The sequence below is a fragment of the Halichoerus grypus genome, chromosome 13 (assembly GCF_964656455.1).
Source record: "Halichoerus grypus chromosome 13, mHalGry1.hap1.1, whole genome shotgun sequence".
Taxonomy (NCBI): domain Eukaryota; kingdom Metazoa; phylum Chordata; class Mammalia; order Carnivora; family Phocidae; genus Halichoerus; species Halichoerus grypus.
Window position 1 is genome coordinate 13,966,101 of NC_135724.1, and position 13,151 is coordinate 13,979,251.

General features: G+C 50.6%; 1 protein-coding gene and 1 pseudogene across 1 annotated transcript in view; both read right to left on the minus strand.

Moving 5' to 3' along the window:
* TNFRSF11A (TNF receptor superfamily member 11a) overlaps positions 1 to 12,903 on the minus strand; it is a 51,269-nt gene extending 38,366 nt beyond the window's left edge. The window contains exon 1 of the mRNA XM_036109037.2: positions 12,803 to 12,903. Within this exon, the coding sequence (XP_035964930.1) occupies positions 12,803 to 12,877 (75 nt within the window). The 5' untranslated portion in view covers positions 12,878 to 12,903. The remainder of the gene's footprint in view (positions 1 to 12,802) is intronic.
* On the minus strand, positions 57 to 573 carry LOC118546334 (large ribosomal subunit protein eL34 pseudogene; annotated as a pseudogene).
* Positions 12,904 to 13,151: the final 248 nt, after the last annotated feature.

The window sequence follows — 13,151 nt, forward strand, 5'->3', positions numbered from 1 at the left end:
ACCCTCAGTTTGTTTTTCAGAGTCCATTGTCTCTCATGGTTCTTCTCCCCCTCCGATTTCCCCCCCTTCATTCTTCCCCTCCTGCTACATTCTTCTTCTTCTTTTTTTCTTTCTTAACATATATTGCATTATTTGTTTCAGAGGTACAGGTCTGAGAGTCAACAGTCTTGCACAATTCACAGCGAAAAGCTTCATTTTTTTATTTAGCTTTCTGACTCTGTGCTTGGGCCTTCAACACTTTCACAACGATTTTCTGCTCCTCGATAAGGAAAGCATGCTTGATCCTGTCACGAACACACTTAGCACACACGGAACCACCATAGGCCCTGCTGACGTGTTTTTTCGTTTTGGACAGCCTCATAAGGACTTTAGGTCTCACAGCACGAACTCCTCAAAGTCGGCCTGGGCACACGCCACGTGCAGATTTTGGTGCTTTCCCAACCTTCTTGGTATAAAGGTAAACGATTCTATTACCAGGGGTTCAGGACAGCCTAGTTTTGTTAGAGGCTGTTTTATAGGACAGCCTACGACGGTAGGTCAAATGCTGGACCATTCTGAATGCCTATGGACGCCGTCCCCAGAAGAGAGCATCTATCTCTTTAAAAGCTTGGCTATCGGCAGACTTTCAAAGCCATCTTTACTGAGCCCTCACATACTTGGGCAAAGGGTTGGCTGGGTGCAGGACTAAAGAAATTAGCCCATCCCTGGCCTCTCAAAGTGTTTAGCACCGGACACAGGCACAGACAGACAGACAACTGTAATAGAGACCCACATGACCGCACAAGAGCTGGTCCATGTACTGGAAAGATCCAAGTCCCGCTAAGTCCCTGGATTTGGCCCTCCCTGGTCATGGGCAGGGAAGGAGAGAGAGCAGGGCCTGGGCTACATCTTCCCCAGCTCCAGGACTGGGAAGCAATCATAGAGGGAGGTGCACAAATCCCGGAGGGCAGGGGTGAGGGGCGCAGACAGAGCAGGGAGAAGTGAAGGCTGGTGCTTGGGCAGGTGGAGGGAGACAGAGGAGGGTGCAGTGGGAGCCCCGGGGAGAAAGAGAGTGTCCTTGCTTATAGTCCACAGGAGAAGACTGACAATAAAATGCCATCTGGGGGTGCCTGGATGGCTCAGTCGTTGAGCGTCTGCCTTAGGCTCAGGTCAGATCCCAGGGTCCTGGGATCGAGCCGCGCATCGGGCTCCCTGCTCAGCGGGGAGCCTGCTTCTCCCTCTCCCACTCCCCCCGCTTATGTTCCCTCTCTCGCTGTCTCTCTCTCTGTCAAAAAATAAATAAAATTTTAAAAAAAATAAAAAAGATAAAAATAAATGCAATCTGGTTGTAATGACTATGATGAAAGAAATAAAACCGGGTGAGGTGATGTGATGAGCTCAGGAGGGGAACCTGGGGTCAGATGACATTCAGTGGAGACCTGGATGAAGGGAGGGAACAAGCCAAGTTCACAGCGAGTGTCAGGAGGAGGAGTATTGCCCGTGGCCATAAGGAACGTTTGCAGAAGTCCAAGAGTGTGCAGGGCTTGATCAGGAAGAGCAGGAAGGCCCCTGTGACTGGTGCAGTGGGGGGGTGGGGGGGGTGGTATAGGAAGTCACACAACTCATTACATAATCACCCAGATCTCGAGGTAATACACCCCCGCAGCGCCCGGACTGTGTGGCACTGACCGTAGGCTCTCATCCGACAGCGACTGACACCATCAAGGTTTAAATAATTAGCACTTCATACTATTTTCATTACCAGGCAGGAATTACAACATCTGCCATAAGAGGTGGAAATTTTTTTAAAAATTTTAATTGTGATAAGATGCACATAATGTAAAATTTACTATTTTTGTCATTAAAGATTTATTTTTATTTGAGAGAGAGAGACAGTGCACACAAGTGGGAGGGGCAGAGGGAGAGGGAGAGAGAATCTCAAGAAGACTCCCCGCTGAGGTTGGAGCCCCCTGCGGAACTCGATTCCACCACCCTGAGCTGAAATCAAGAGTCAGATGCTTAACCAACTGCGCCACCCCGGTGCCCCAAGAATTTACTATCTTAACCATTTTGCTGTAAGATTTTTTAGGATTAAATATTATGCACAGAAAAAAAAAATCTGACTTAGTTCAGGTGTGATGAAAAAAAACACCTCAAAAACGTAGAGTAACTTATGGCCTATTCGATGTCTTGACATATTGGCCATTTTGACTCAGCAAGCATTCAACAACTGACTTCATCAGCTATCTTGGAAGGTGCCGTGTGGCCCCATCAGCCTCGTCCCCTGAACCACCTGGGTTCCAGGTGTGCTCCTTAAGGAAAACCAGGAGCACTGCACTCACTCGGAAGGGGCGCATCAAAGCTCTATTGATTTTTGCTCAACCCTCTTCCTTACTTTCCTCACAATACAGTCATTATCTCTGTTCCTTGAAAAGAAAACATATGGCCCAAGGGAAAATGAAGAAACAACCTTGCATTTCAAAACTTCAATTTCAAGTGTCTTTGTCTTCCAGACAGATAAAGAGGGAAACAAGTTCGCTACTTGAAAGGAAAGTGCAAGGACCCTTTGTTTCCTAAACACAGTAATTAGGATGGCTTTGACTTGTCTTTATATTATCACCCAAGAGGCTCCAGTGAATGCCGCTTTATTCTCCCAGTGCCCAGCTTTTCTTTCCCTTTTCTTTTTCTTTTCTTCCTTTCTCTCTCTCTCTGTCTCTTTCTTTCTCTTGCCATTCCTGATTTTTTTTAAACTTGTATTCGTTTGAGATGAGAGCTACTTTTCTCTTCTTTCCTGTAGTTAAAGTCAATGACCCCTGTGCTTCCAAGAGCGTGCTGGTCTGCTGAAGCCCAAGGTTCATTCTAGGCCCTGCCTTCATTCTGGAGATGCACCAAGCTAATAAGACCACTATCCCCCAACGTGGCCAGAGAAGGAACTAGATGGTCCCTGGCCCTCAGAATGAAGTCCAGTGCTCTCAAATGTGCATAGAATCACCTGGAAATCTGATGAAAGTGCAGATTCTGATTCAGTAGGTCCAGGGCAGGCCCTGAGATTCTGCATTTCTAACAGGCTCCCGGGTGCAGCTGTGGCTGGTCTCCGTGTGGCAAGGTCAGAGATTACGTCAAAGACCAAGATCCAGAACTTTCTCATATCCCCAAACACCACACAGTCATCTCCATCTACATAAGGATGTTGAGAACCACCTCTCCCATTGCTGGATGCAGACACCATTTACCTTGAGGGGGAGTGAAGGAAGAATTGGCCCTTACAAAACACCTACTGTGCGTGAGGCACCATGCTGGAGGCTTTTCCTTTCTTTGACTTCCGGCATCCTCACAAAGAGACGGAGTGACCTGCTCAGACGGTTAGTGATGTAGCGAAGGCATGTAGCAAAGGCTCAGATTCTTGTTAAAGTGACGAATAATTCTTCCTGAAGGGCCACTGGGATCTCCTAACTTCCCTTTATAGAAGACATAATCATTTCCTACTAGTTCTGGATCAAACTCGAACTCCCAAACATGGGCTTGGAAGAGTTCCACCAATTTTGGGCAAAATTAGAGCTACCCTGGGGGAAGGGGGTTCCAAAATCAAGATTAAAAATCTCTTCCTAGGGCGCCTGGGTGGCTCAGTTGGTTAAGCGACTGCCTTCGGCTCAGGTCATGATCCTGGAGTCCCTGGATCGAGTCCCGCATCGGGCTCCCTGCTCGGCAGGGAGTCTGCTTCTCCCTCTGACCCTCCCCCCTCTCATGTGCTCTCTCATTCTCTCTCAAATAAATAAATCTTAAAAAAATAAAAAAATAAAAAAATAAAAAAAAAAATAAAAATCTCTTCCTGGGCTCAAATTCTCTTTTCTAATCAGGACAGAACACAGGTCTGCCGAACCAGCACACAACGCAGCCGGCCTAGCCTCATGCCCGGCACTCCGGCCCGGGAATGCGGGGCCTCTCGCCCTTTCATGAGGTCACTCTACATTCCCTGTCCAGGCACAGCGGCCAGGTGCTCATGCCCCCTGCACTCCCTGGCCTGTGAGGCTCACTCTGCACAATTAAGATGACAACCAGTCAGCTGTACATTCTGGTCCTTTGCTCATTTGTAATTTTACGCATAAATCGGATCTTGATGGCCTGGTCACAGGGACCCCAATTGGGCCATGGAAAACCTGAGCTCATCGGAAGGGGGCAATGTTTTATGATTTCATTAAAAAAATTTAAAACCTCGTAACCATTAGAAATTAATGAGTTAAAGTTTAAGACAGAGATTCCAGTTGTGCCCCCCCCCCCCAGCGCCGAATTTAATTGCCCCTGTATCTGACACTCCCTTGTCAGAGGTTTGGGGTCCGTGTCTAGGTTTCTTGCTACTGTGCATGGTAATACAAACCCCACTGGAGGCTCCCTCTCTCACTCCAAGGGAAAGCTCAAGACCTAATGGTGACCAGGGGCTGTGTATGTTCTGACTGTCTTTCTGTTTGGAACTTTTCTCCTACTGCTTAGGGCAGAGACTTTTACGGCACTGAAAAACAGCTGTCATTAATAGGAAGGATTTAGATGCATGCCATGGTAGAGACGTCAAAATTGGAGTCAGGTCATTTGGGCCAAGAGAGGAGTCCCCAGATTCACTGTAATTATAGTAATGCTAAGACATACAGAACCTTTAAAGAGATAATAGAGCTACATTCAGCCTGTCTCCCCTCCAGCCCACCTCATTCAGCACAGAGCCGGGCAGGTGGCAGGAGGGGGACACACACAGGACGGTGACCTGTCCTGGCAGGAGCAGAGCGACGGTCCGGTGTACTCCCGGTGGGGGGAGCACAGAGGAGTCAGAGATGCCTCTGCGTCAGGAAGTGGCCGAGGTGATTCAATATGTCACATTTCTTTTCCTCCTGAGTCAGGGATCAACTGGCCCACGGACAGACGGACGGACGGACGCTGTGCTGGGTGTTCGGGGTGCCGCTTTAAACTTGGCTGGCCTTAAAGTCACAGCATTTTTCTTTTTGCATAACAACAGTTAACCAAAGAAAACCCTCACGAGTGTGCACCCTGGATCCTGGTTATGGTATTTCCAGAAACACTAAAAAGCTTGCTTCTGTCCTAGCACGCCTGGAGGGTCTTGTTCCCATCCCCACCGGGTCATGCAGTCGACTGCATGAGCACCTTCCCTGAGCGGGGTAAGGCCATGTCACTGGAGGGGACGCTTGGGAGGAGTTCCAGCTGGACCACTTATGAGCTGTGCAACCTCTCCCTCCTGCTAAAAGTGGAGTGAGGATTAGAGAGAATCCATGTAAAGCACCAAGCACATCCTGGCACATGGTGGGGGGAGGGGGATTCAACAAATGGCAGGTGTTTTTAATATAACCGATCCTATACTATTAACTTAGAGCTGAGCTCAAAACCTTTTTAGGGAATCCCAGGGTTTCCAGCAGTGGTTCTCAAGCTTACTGGTGCATCGGAATCCCCCGGAGAGACTGTTAAACTGGATTGCTGGGCCCTGCCTCCAGAGGTTCTGATTCGGTAGACATGGGGTACGGCCCAGGAATGTGCATTTCTAAAAGCTCCCAGGTAGGGTGGATGCTGGGTCCAGGGACCACACTCTCCACAGGGTAGAGTCCCAGCTCCTGAGGTTTGTTCACACAGCTCTTCACGACTAACCAGCTCACGCCCCCTCCTCTGCCAAGCCGGCCTGATCTTTTCCTGGTCTCTCTGGCCAGCCCTGGACTCCAGACATCAGGACTGGACTCAGTTTTCCCCTGTGTGCTCTGCCCCTTCCCCTGCTGCCTGCCCTCAGAAACACCCCCACCCTCCAGGACCAGGTCACGAACTACCTGCTCCCGTGCATCTGCCCCACCCCGTGCTTCTGGCCATCTTGCGTGTTCCTCTTTTGTGGGGCTTTAGACCCTCGTAACTGCAAGGAGTGCAGACTGTCCAGTCTTGTCTGCCCTCCTAGATGGGGAGCCTTCCGGGTCACGGGCAGGGTGGCAGGCGTCTGGCATTTTCCATGGGGTCTTCTGGACTTTTGTTTGTGTGTTTGTGGGGTTTTGCCACTAAGTACAAAATCAGGATCCACTGGATTCAAAGGAAAAAAAGCTGACAGATAGGTTAAAGGAACCAGAATGAATAACTCTGGGCAGAGGGAAGTTGTGGGTAACAATCTTCAACAATGGAAACATTAAAATAAAGAACATTGACCAACTGATCTTTACCCCTCTGTAAGAACAAATTTGAGGAAATGGGGTCAAATTGTGACATATCTGATTTAGGTCTGCTATAGGGAAGTTCCTGATATCGGGAATTATTAACAGTGAACTGGATTAGCAAAGGCGGATGTGAATAATCTCTACTCTCCTCTAAAATGGAACAGATTCTCAACCGTGAAAGTTTTAAATGTGATGTTGCTTTTGTATCTTGGGTACAAAGTTGAGAGGAGGGAAGGGCTCTTTACAGGTTTCTTCTAACTGGATATGGGTTTGGCAGCTGTTTGTGTTACTTAAGGATACACACTGTTAAGTTTGCTGCTAACTGCATTACAAAGAGTAACATATTTTTTTTTTTTAAATCAATACCTTAGGGAAGTGGTTGGTTTTCCCTCTGGGGGGGGGTGTCATGAGAACCCACATGTGCCAACCCTGTGGGGCTAGTAGGATTTATGCAACACCGCAGTCCTCTCTTCCCACTTGCCAGGTTTAACCATCACATTCACGAAAAGCTAGAGAGTTTTTCTTCCTCATTTTTAATGGAAAGTCTTCAAATTTCTGGTGGTGGGAGGAAGTGGCTCTTGCACTCTCAACAGTGAACAGGAAATGTAATAAGTTATTATTACTCTGATAAACTGGAAGGATAGTTTTTGCAGTCAGTTCTTCCTTCCACTTTGAAACCTGGCAGCTTTCTGACCATGCTGGTGCCAGACGGGCCTCTGTGTCACCTGCTCAGCTAGATTTTTTTTTTGGGGTGGGTGGGTGGCGGGGGAGGCGGAAGGGAACTGGGCAGAGAGAAAGGGAACGCTCCTCTGTGGCGCTAGCAATCCACTGGGAAAATGTGTTTCGTGTGAGCGAAAGGGGTTTGCTGAGCCATAGTTCCAAGGTAAACACTGCTTCTATTCAGGGGCAGGTGACATATTTAAGGCCAGTGCAGGAAAACTGAGGGTCAGGTCACACCTGCTTTAATGATGGACCCTCTGGGATCCCTGGCTGCTTATCTCTCTTTAGTCCTGAGTTTGAGAGTTTTGATGTTGCCTACATCCTGAACTTCTGATTCAAAGACACCTTTAGGTCAGGAAATGGCTCTAAATTCCAGAGCACACAAATTTCCATGGATCCCAGGGCCTTGGGGCTCTTAGCTTGTTTACCTTGCTGGGGTGTGAAGAATTTTTGTCTCTGCCTTACAGTAAAATAATCCAAAGCAGCTGGGATTCAATGGCCTAAAATTCATCCTCCTTTATTGCTGGTTTAGGGAAAAAAAAAAAATCCTTCTTTACTTGAACCTGAGACAGAAATCTCCTTAAATGCTGTGAGAAACAAAATTCAAATGGTCAGCTATTTTACTCTGACATCTATCACATCTTTTTTTCTTTTTAAGTAATTGGTCCAACCACATCCTTTGCCCCTGTATTGTGGGCGCCTAGCACAGCTCGGCTGGCTCCGAAATCACTCCTGCACTTGGCTTCTCCTTTCTTTTGCCACTACACCGACCTGATTCAAGCCTTTACTAGCTCTTCCCCCAAACCAGGGCAGTGGCCTCCTTACTGCCCCCTGGACCCACCTCCGGACACCCTTCCCCGTAACGCGCAAATCTGATCATGACCCTCCCCAGCGCACAATGCAACGAGATAAAATCTGAACTCTTTTGCTTGCATATAAGGCCCTGGAGTGCTGGCTCGCTCTCCCTCCCTCTCCCACATGCCTTTGGGAGTCCAGGAGTGCTGTCCTTTTTAGAGTTCCCTGAAAACACTGCACTGTCATGTCTCCTGGCACCAGCCACCCTTGGCCCCCCAGACCAAACGCTGCCCTCTTGTCCCTCCTTCTGAGCTTCAGACGTACACGACTGGATGGTAAGGAAGAAGGAGATATTCTTTCAGGCAGGTTAAAGCACTCTGTCCTGGGTGCCCACCACACATGGAAAAGGCTCTCAGTAAACAGGTCTCCTCTAATCCTCTGGGTGCGGGTCTAGCTGTGTGCCTACTGGAGAAGGGGGGGCGGGCTATGTCCCTGGTCTCTGTCTCCCCAGCCTGTTGCAGAGTGTCCCACATGCCGTAGTAGGTGCTCACTTCGTTGAAATAAATGAACACAGATTCAGTGTTATTTCTCACTCTTGGGTTCCCTGTCCTGAATGTGGCAGCCCGCAGACATCAAAGGCTGAAAGAGGAGGGGCCCACACAGCAAATACAGATATCAAGTGATCAGCACACATCCATAAAGAATGACGGGGGGGCGGGGGGGTTCTGCCGTTTCTCACGGCAGCACCCGGCAGCCCTTGACTTCGGAGACAGAGGGGAAGCCTGCCAGGGGCGCACGGGCAGGTCGGTCTTGCTGCAGGAAACAGACTGAGCTTGTCTCTCAGAATGAGGACAGAGATATGGGGCTGTGCTTAATCTCACTCGCCGCCCACGCGGGGCTCAACCTCAAAAGCTCACTAAGAACTTTAGATGGACCAAGTCTTTTGTTTTGCTGAAGCCCCCTGTCTCCATCTTGGTTTCTTCAGGCTCAGTGTTTTGGGGGCAGAAAGAATGAAATGAGTTTCTAGAGGTGGATCCTATGGGAAGCCCACTCATTGCAAGCAGAGGGAAACACAAAGAGAAAGGGAATGACTTCCTACCAACCAGGTGGAGAACATAACGGTGTGGTGCTCCGAGGGAGAATCACCTGCTGGGCAGAATGCTCCCCAGGCCAGCTCTGGATGCCTGGAGGTGAGGCCAGGTTGCCTTAGGCTCAGTCAGGGGTGCTTCCCTGTGGACTGGGGTCAGGATGCTGCAGGGAGATAGCAGACAGGCCACTGGTTGTCTAGGGAGGCCACCTGGCCAGGCAGGTAGGTGCCCTTGGGAGTGAATCACCTAGAGAGCCGTACCAGCAAAAAACCAAAACAAACAAACAAACAAAAACCAAAAACCAAACCAAACCAAGACAAAACAAAAATGGCCTAGACAACATTCCTAATCCATTGGACACACCAGGACACACCGTGTGGGAAAAACACTAATATTGTTTTCCCCTGTACTTCAAAAATAGGAAAATACAATGAGGGAAATTTTAATACTGACATGGCATATAAAGTTCACGCAGCGCCTTCTTAACACAACACTCTCTGCAAAGGAGGCCCTGGTCTGGAACTCCCCTTTTCATGGCCTCATAAAACACTGATTTACTGACCTTCAAAGATACACCTTTATTGTTTCAGTTTTCCTGGTGTAAGAATTTCTGGTAGATAACTGAAAAAGCAAGCTCATATTTCCTTATCAACACAGAGAATGTGTTTATATTACAGATTTGTCATTTTGGGGGCGGGGGGAGTAGTGGGAAGGAAGTAACAGGCGAGGCATTTGAAATACTTGTTATCAACAGAATGGACTAAAAGACCACTGATCTACATGTCTGTGGTTCTCCAAACAAAGTATTAACATATAGCCGAGTCTTCTCTCTAGGATGGGAGGGGGCAGGAAGACAGCAAGCAGGTGCCTATCCTACAGCCTGGAGCTCCACTCTAGGGGATTTCCTCCGTGGGGTCTCCCCACAGGCTTTTCCAGGGCCCTCTGGCTTATCTGTCTGATCAGTCTACCTTACCACCTCAGCAAGGGCCATACAAGAGCTATTTCAAAAACTGTAAATGTTTAATGACTTGTCTGTTGTGGGTTTTCCTGAATTAAGTGCTTTGTACTATCTGTAAAGTCATTAAAAAAAAACAAAACCAACGTGGGTTGTTTTGGTTTGTTTTTTCAAGATTCCTTTAGGCCTGAACCACTCACACCACCCTCTCGACTAGAGAGCTTTCCTTCCCCAACAGCTTCTTGGCATCAATCCCTCTTTGACCCTTGATTTCCCATCTGTGCTGCAAAGACCACTTCAGAAAAAAACCCCTTCCTCCAGACATCCACCCTAATTGCTCTAGCTGCACTCTTTCCCTCCTTCCCTCCGCCCCCACTCTGCACTTCCGTCATCACGTGCTGCCTTATTATTATTACAGGTTCACCTGTCTAGTCCTCTGACTAGACAGTGGCCCGTGAACGCAGTTGTCTTCGTCCTGTTTCTCACTAGCACGGTGTGGGTGTCGCAGGCCATAAATCTTTGTTGGCCTAGGTCTGAATCAATCTGCCCTTAGGTCGTAGATAACTGGGGACAAACACGGCTACTTCCAGTCAGTGACCTTAAGGAAAACAGTGAGCTTCTCTATTTTCTTCCTGGGAATAAACAGCAGAACTATTAACATAAAATCATAAAATGTTTTTATCGGTGGGCAAACACTGAAAACAAATTCCCTCCCAGATACGAGCAGAGATCTAATCACAGGAACGTTTTAAAAGGCAAAACTTTCAGCCTTCCAGGGACGTTTCCATGTATCTACCAGAATGTCAATGAAACAAAATACAATACTTGTAGACAAAGCACTTTCTAGAAGCCGGCTTTGCCAGCGATTTTACAAAACCAACACGCCCTGCCTCTCACTAAGCCGCTCTTCAAGCCTTGCCCAGGGTGTGATAACTAACACCAGTGGATTGTCAATGCCATTCCTTTTTTTTTGAACGAACGAATCGGTTGGCCAAAGAAGCAATGAAACACTCAGAGAACCACATGCCACAGCTGAACATACCACGTTACCATCTGGGGGTAATACTGCCACTGTTCCAACACCCAGCCCCGCCTTTCAGAATTAATGGATTTCCACTGGTTGGACTGGGCACAGACTTCTATCATTTGATTAGAACTGTCGTAATATCATTGGTTTCCTGTTTAGGTATAACTCAAAACTGCACCTAATTCGAGTGGCCAAAAGGGAAAGGGAGGGGAAATAGCACTTGCTGAAAGCTATCTCCAAAAAAAATAAATTTGTTTTCATAGCATCTGCTGTTCATATTAGAACCTACTGCGTCGAATGAACAGATGTATGTATGTAGTTTTTGCAAGAGCAGCGTGAGATGCTTTTTTGGAACTGCAGAGTGGGTAGGTTTTTCTCAGGTAGCTAACCGTTCCCGGGCACCCTGGTCCTTTAGTTCAAATAAGGTAGCACCCTGTCCAACCTGTCGAGCACTTCATTAAGCAACACCTGACGTGCTTAAAATGAAAAATTCCATTAGGTTTTTCCGCCTTCTTTTCCCTCCGCCATTCTAAGAGACCCATCCCCATAGGAGCGGAATAGAATGAACCTTCACGAGAGTTTTCTGCTCCAGCCTACAGCATATTCCTATTATTTTTGTCAAGACTTTAAATCCCAAGCCAGGTTCCCCCCCCCGACCCCCCCGCCACCGCCGGCCCATCTCTCACCCCAAACACAGCTCTACAACAAGTGCCTCCCCCGTCTTCACGGGGTTCTGGGCCATTCTGCGGAGCCCCTGTCAACAACAGCCCCAGCCAACTGTAACAGAAGGGAAATCTGAAACTGCCGAAACCATGAAAACCACCACCATTCACTCTTCCCTCTGAGGAACTTCCAAGCATACGAGGTTTTTACAGTGCTTGCGGCGCTGGGCTTGCTGCACTACAGCTCTCCTCCAGGAGCTCAGGAAATCAGGAACCAGCTTTATTTATTGGCAGCTGTGCTGAGTGATGCGGTAAAGAAATTTCTGTCTGAGCAAACCAGGCGGCAACAAGGATCTGAGAGGATGTTCATCTTCGGGCACGCTGAAGCCTCGCCCTCCCGAGGCAAAGGGCGGACGGCCCCCGTGGGGAGCCCCAGGTGCATCCCGGGCTGGGGAGCCCCAGCAGGGCTGGCAGCAGCGAGGACGAGCCCCGCGCCGCTGGGCATGCCTGCCATCCCAGCCCCAGCCCGGGCCGAGCTCGCGCACAGCGGGGCTCAGTTTCGGGCTCCCCCCACGCCCCGGCCCCCCGCCTGCAGCACCCCATGGGCCTTGGTTTCTCCAACTGCGAACAGTATTCTGTCCTAAGGTCATCAAAGTGTTTCCAAGGACAAGTGATTCTATGGGCATTGAGACCTGGGGACCTTAAGCTGTCAGTGGGGAGAGTCGGAGGGGAGGACGAGACAGAAAAAACAGAATGCGGGCGGGGGGGCATAAAAAGGAAATCTTATGTCAGCTTTCCCGCAGAAACTGCCAAATTCGGTTTCACTGCGCGCTCTAGACATCCCGGTGAGGCGACGAGCCTTGCTCTCTCGTCTTCAGGTGACCAACGAAACTGAGGTGGGGAGAGGGTGCGAAGCCAGGTAGAGGGAAGGGCCTAGCGCTCCCGACGGACTCAAAATGGCCTGGAAGGAGCGGTGGTGTTAGGAGCGCTTAGCTAATGTGGGCACGTCTGCGGCTCCGAGTTTCCCCCTCGCTTATTCCGTTCGCAGGCGGACACGGGCCGCGTCGGCACGGCAGCTACTCTGCGTGGGAACTCGAATAACTGCCCCCAAAGCCTGCCACGAAGTGGACTTTTGGAAGCCCGTGTCCGGGGGCTGGGGCCCCGCGACTCCGGGTTCTGCGCCCCGACACCCCTCCACTCGCCCTTCCCGTCCCTCCACCGTCCAAGCCGCGGAACCCCTTTCCGCCGTCTCCTGCTTCTCGGCCAGGTCCCGGGACGTCCCAGGACGTCTCGCTGCCCCCGCGCCCGGGACCCCCCCAGCTCCCGAGGAGGCGTCGCGCGCGGGCACGGGTGCGCGGGGAGCGGGAGCGGCCGGGCGGCCTCCTTACCTGCAGCGGGCCGAGCAGCGCGCAGATCGTGAGCAGCGCGGGCAGCGGGCAGCGCCGCCGGGCGCGCGGAGCCATGGCGCGGTGGGCGGGCGGGCGCCGCGCTCTGCGGCCTCTGCGGCCCGGGCTGCGCGGCTGTCTGGGACCTCCCGGTCGGCCCGCCCCGCCCCGCCGCCGCGCGCGGCCCCGCCCCGCCCCGCCCCTCCACCTGTCCCCGCCCGCCCGCGCGGCGCCCCCTCCCGCCCGCCCGGGCCGCGCCCGCCAGGTGGTGCCCGAGCGCGGGGCGCGCCCCTTCCGTTCCTCGGGTTTGCGGGCGGACCCGGGCCACGGGGAGGTGAGGGTGGCCGGGGGC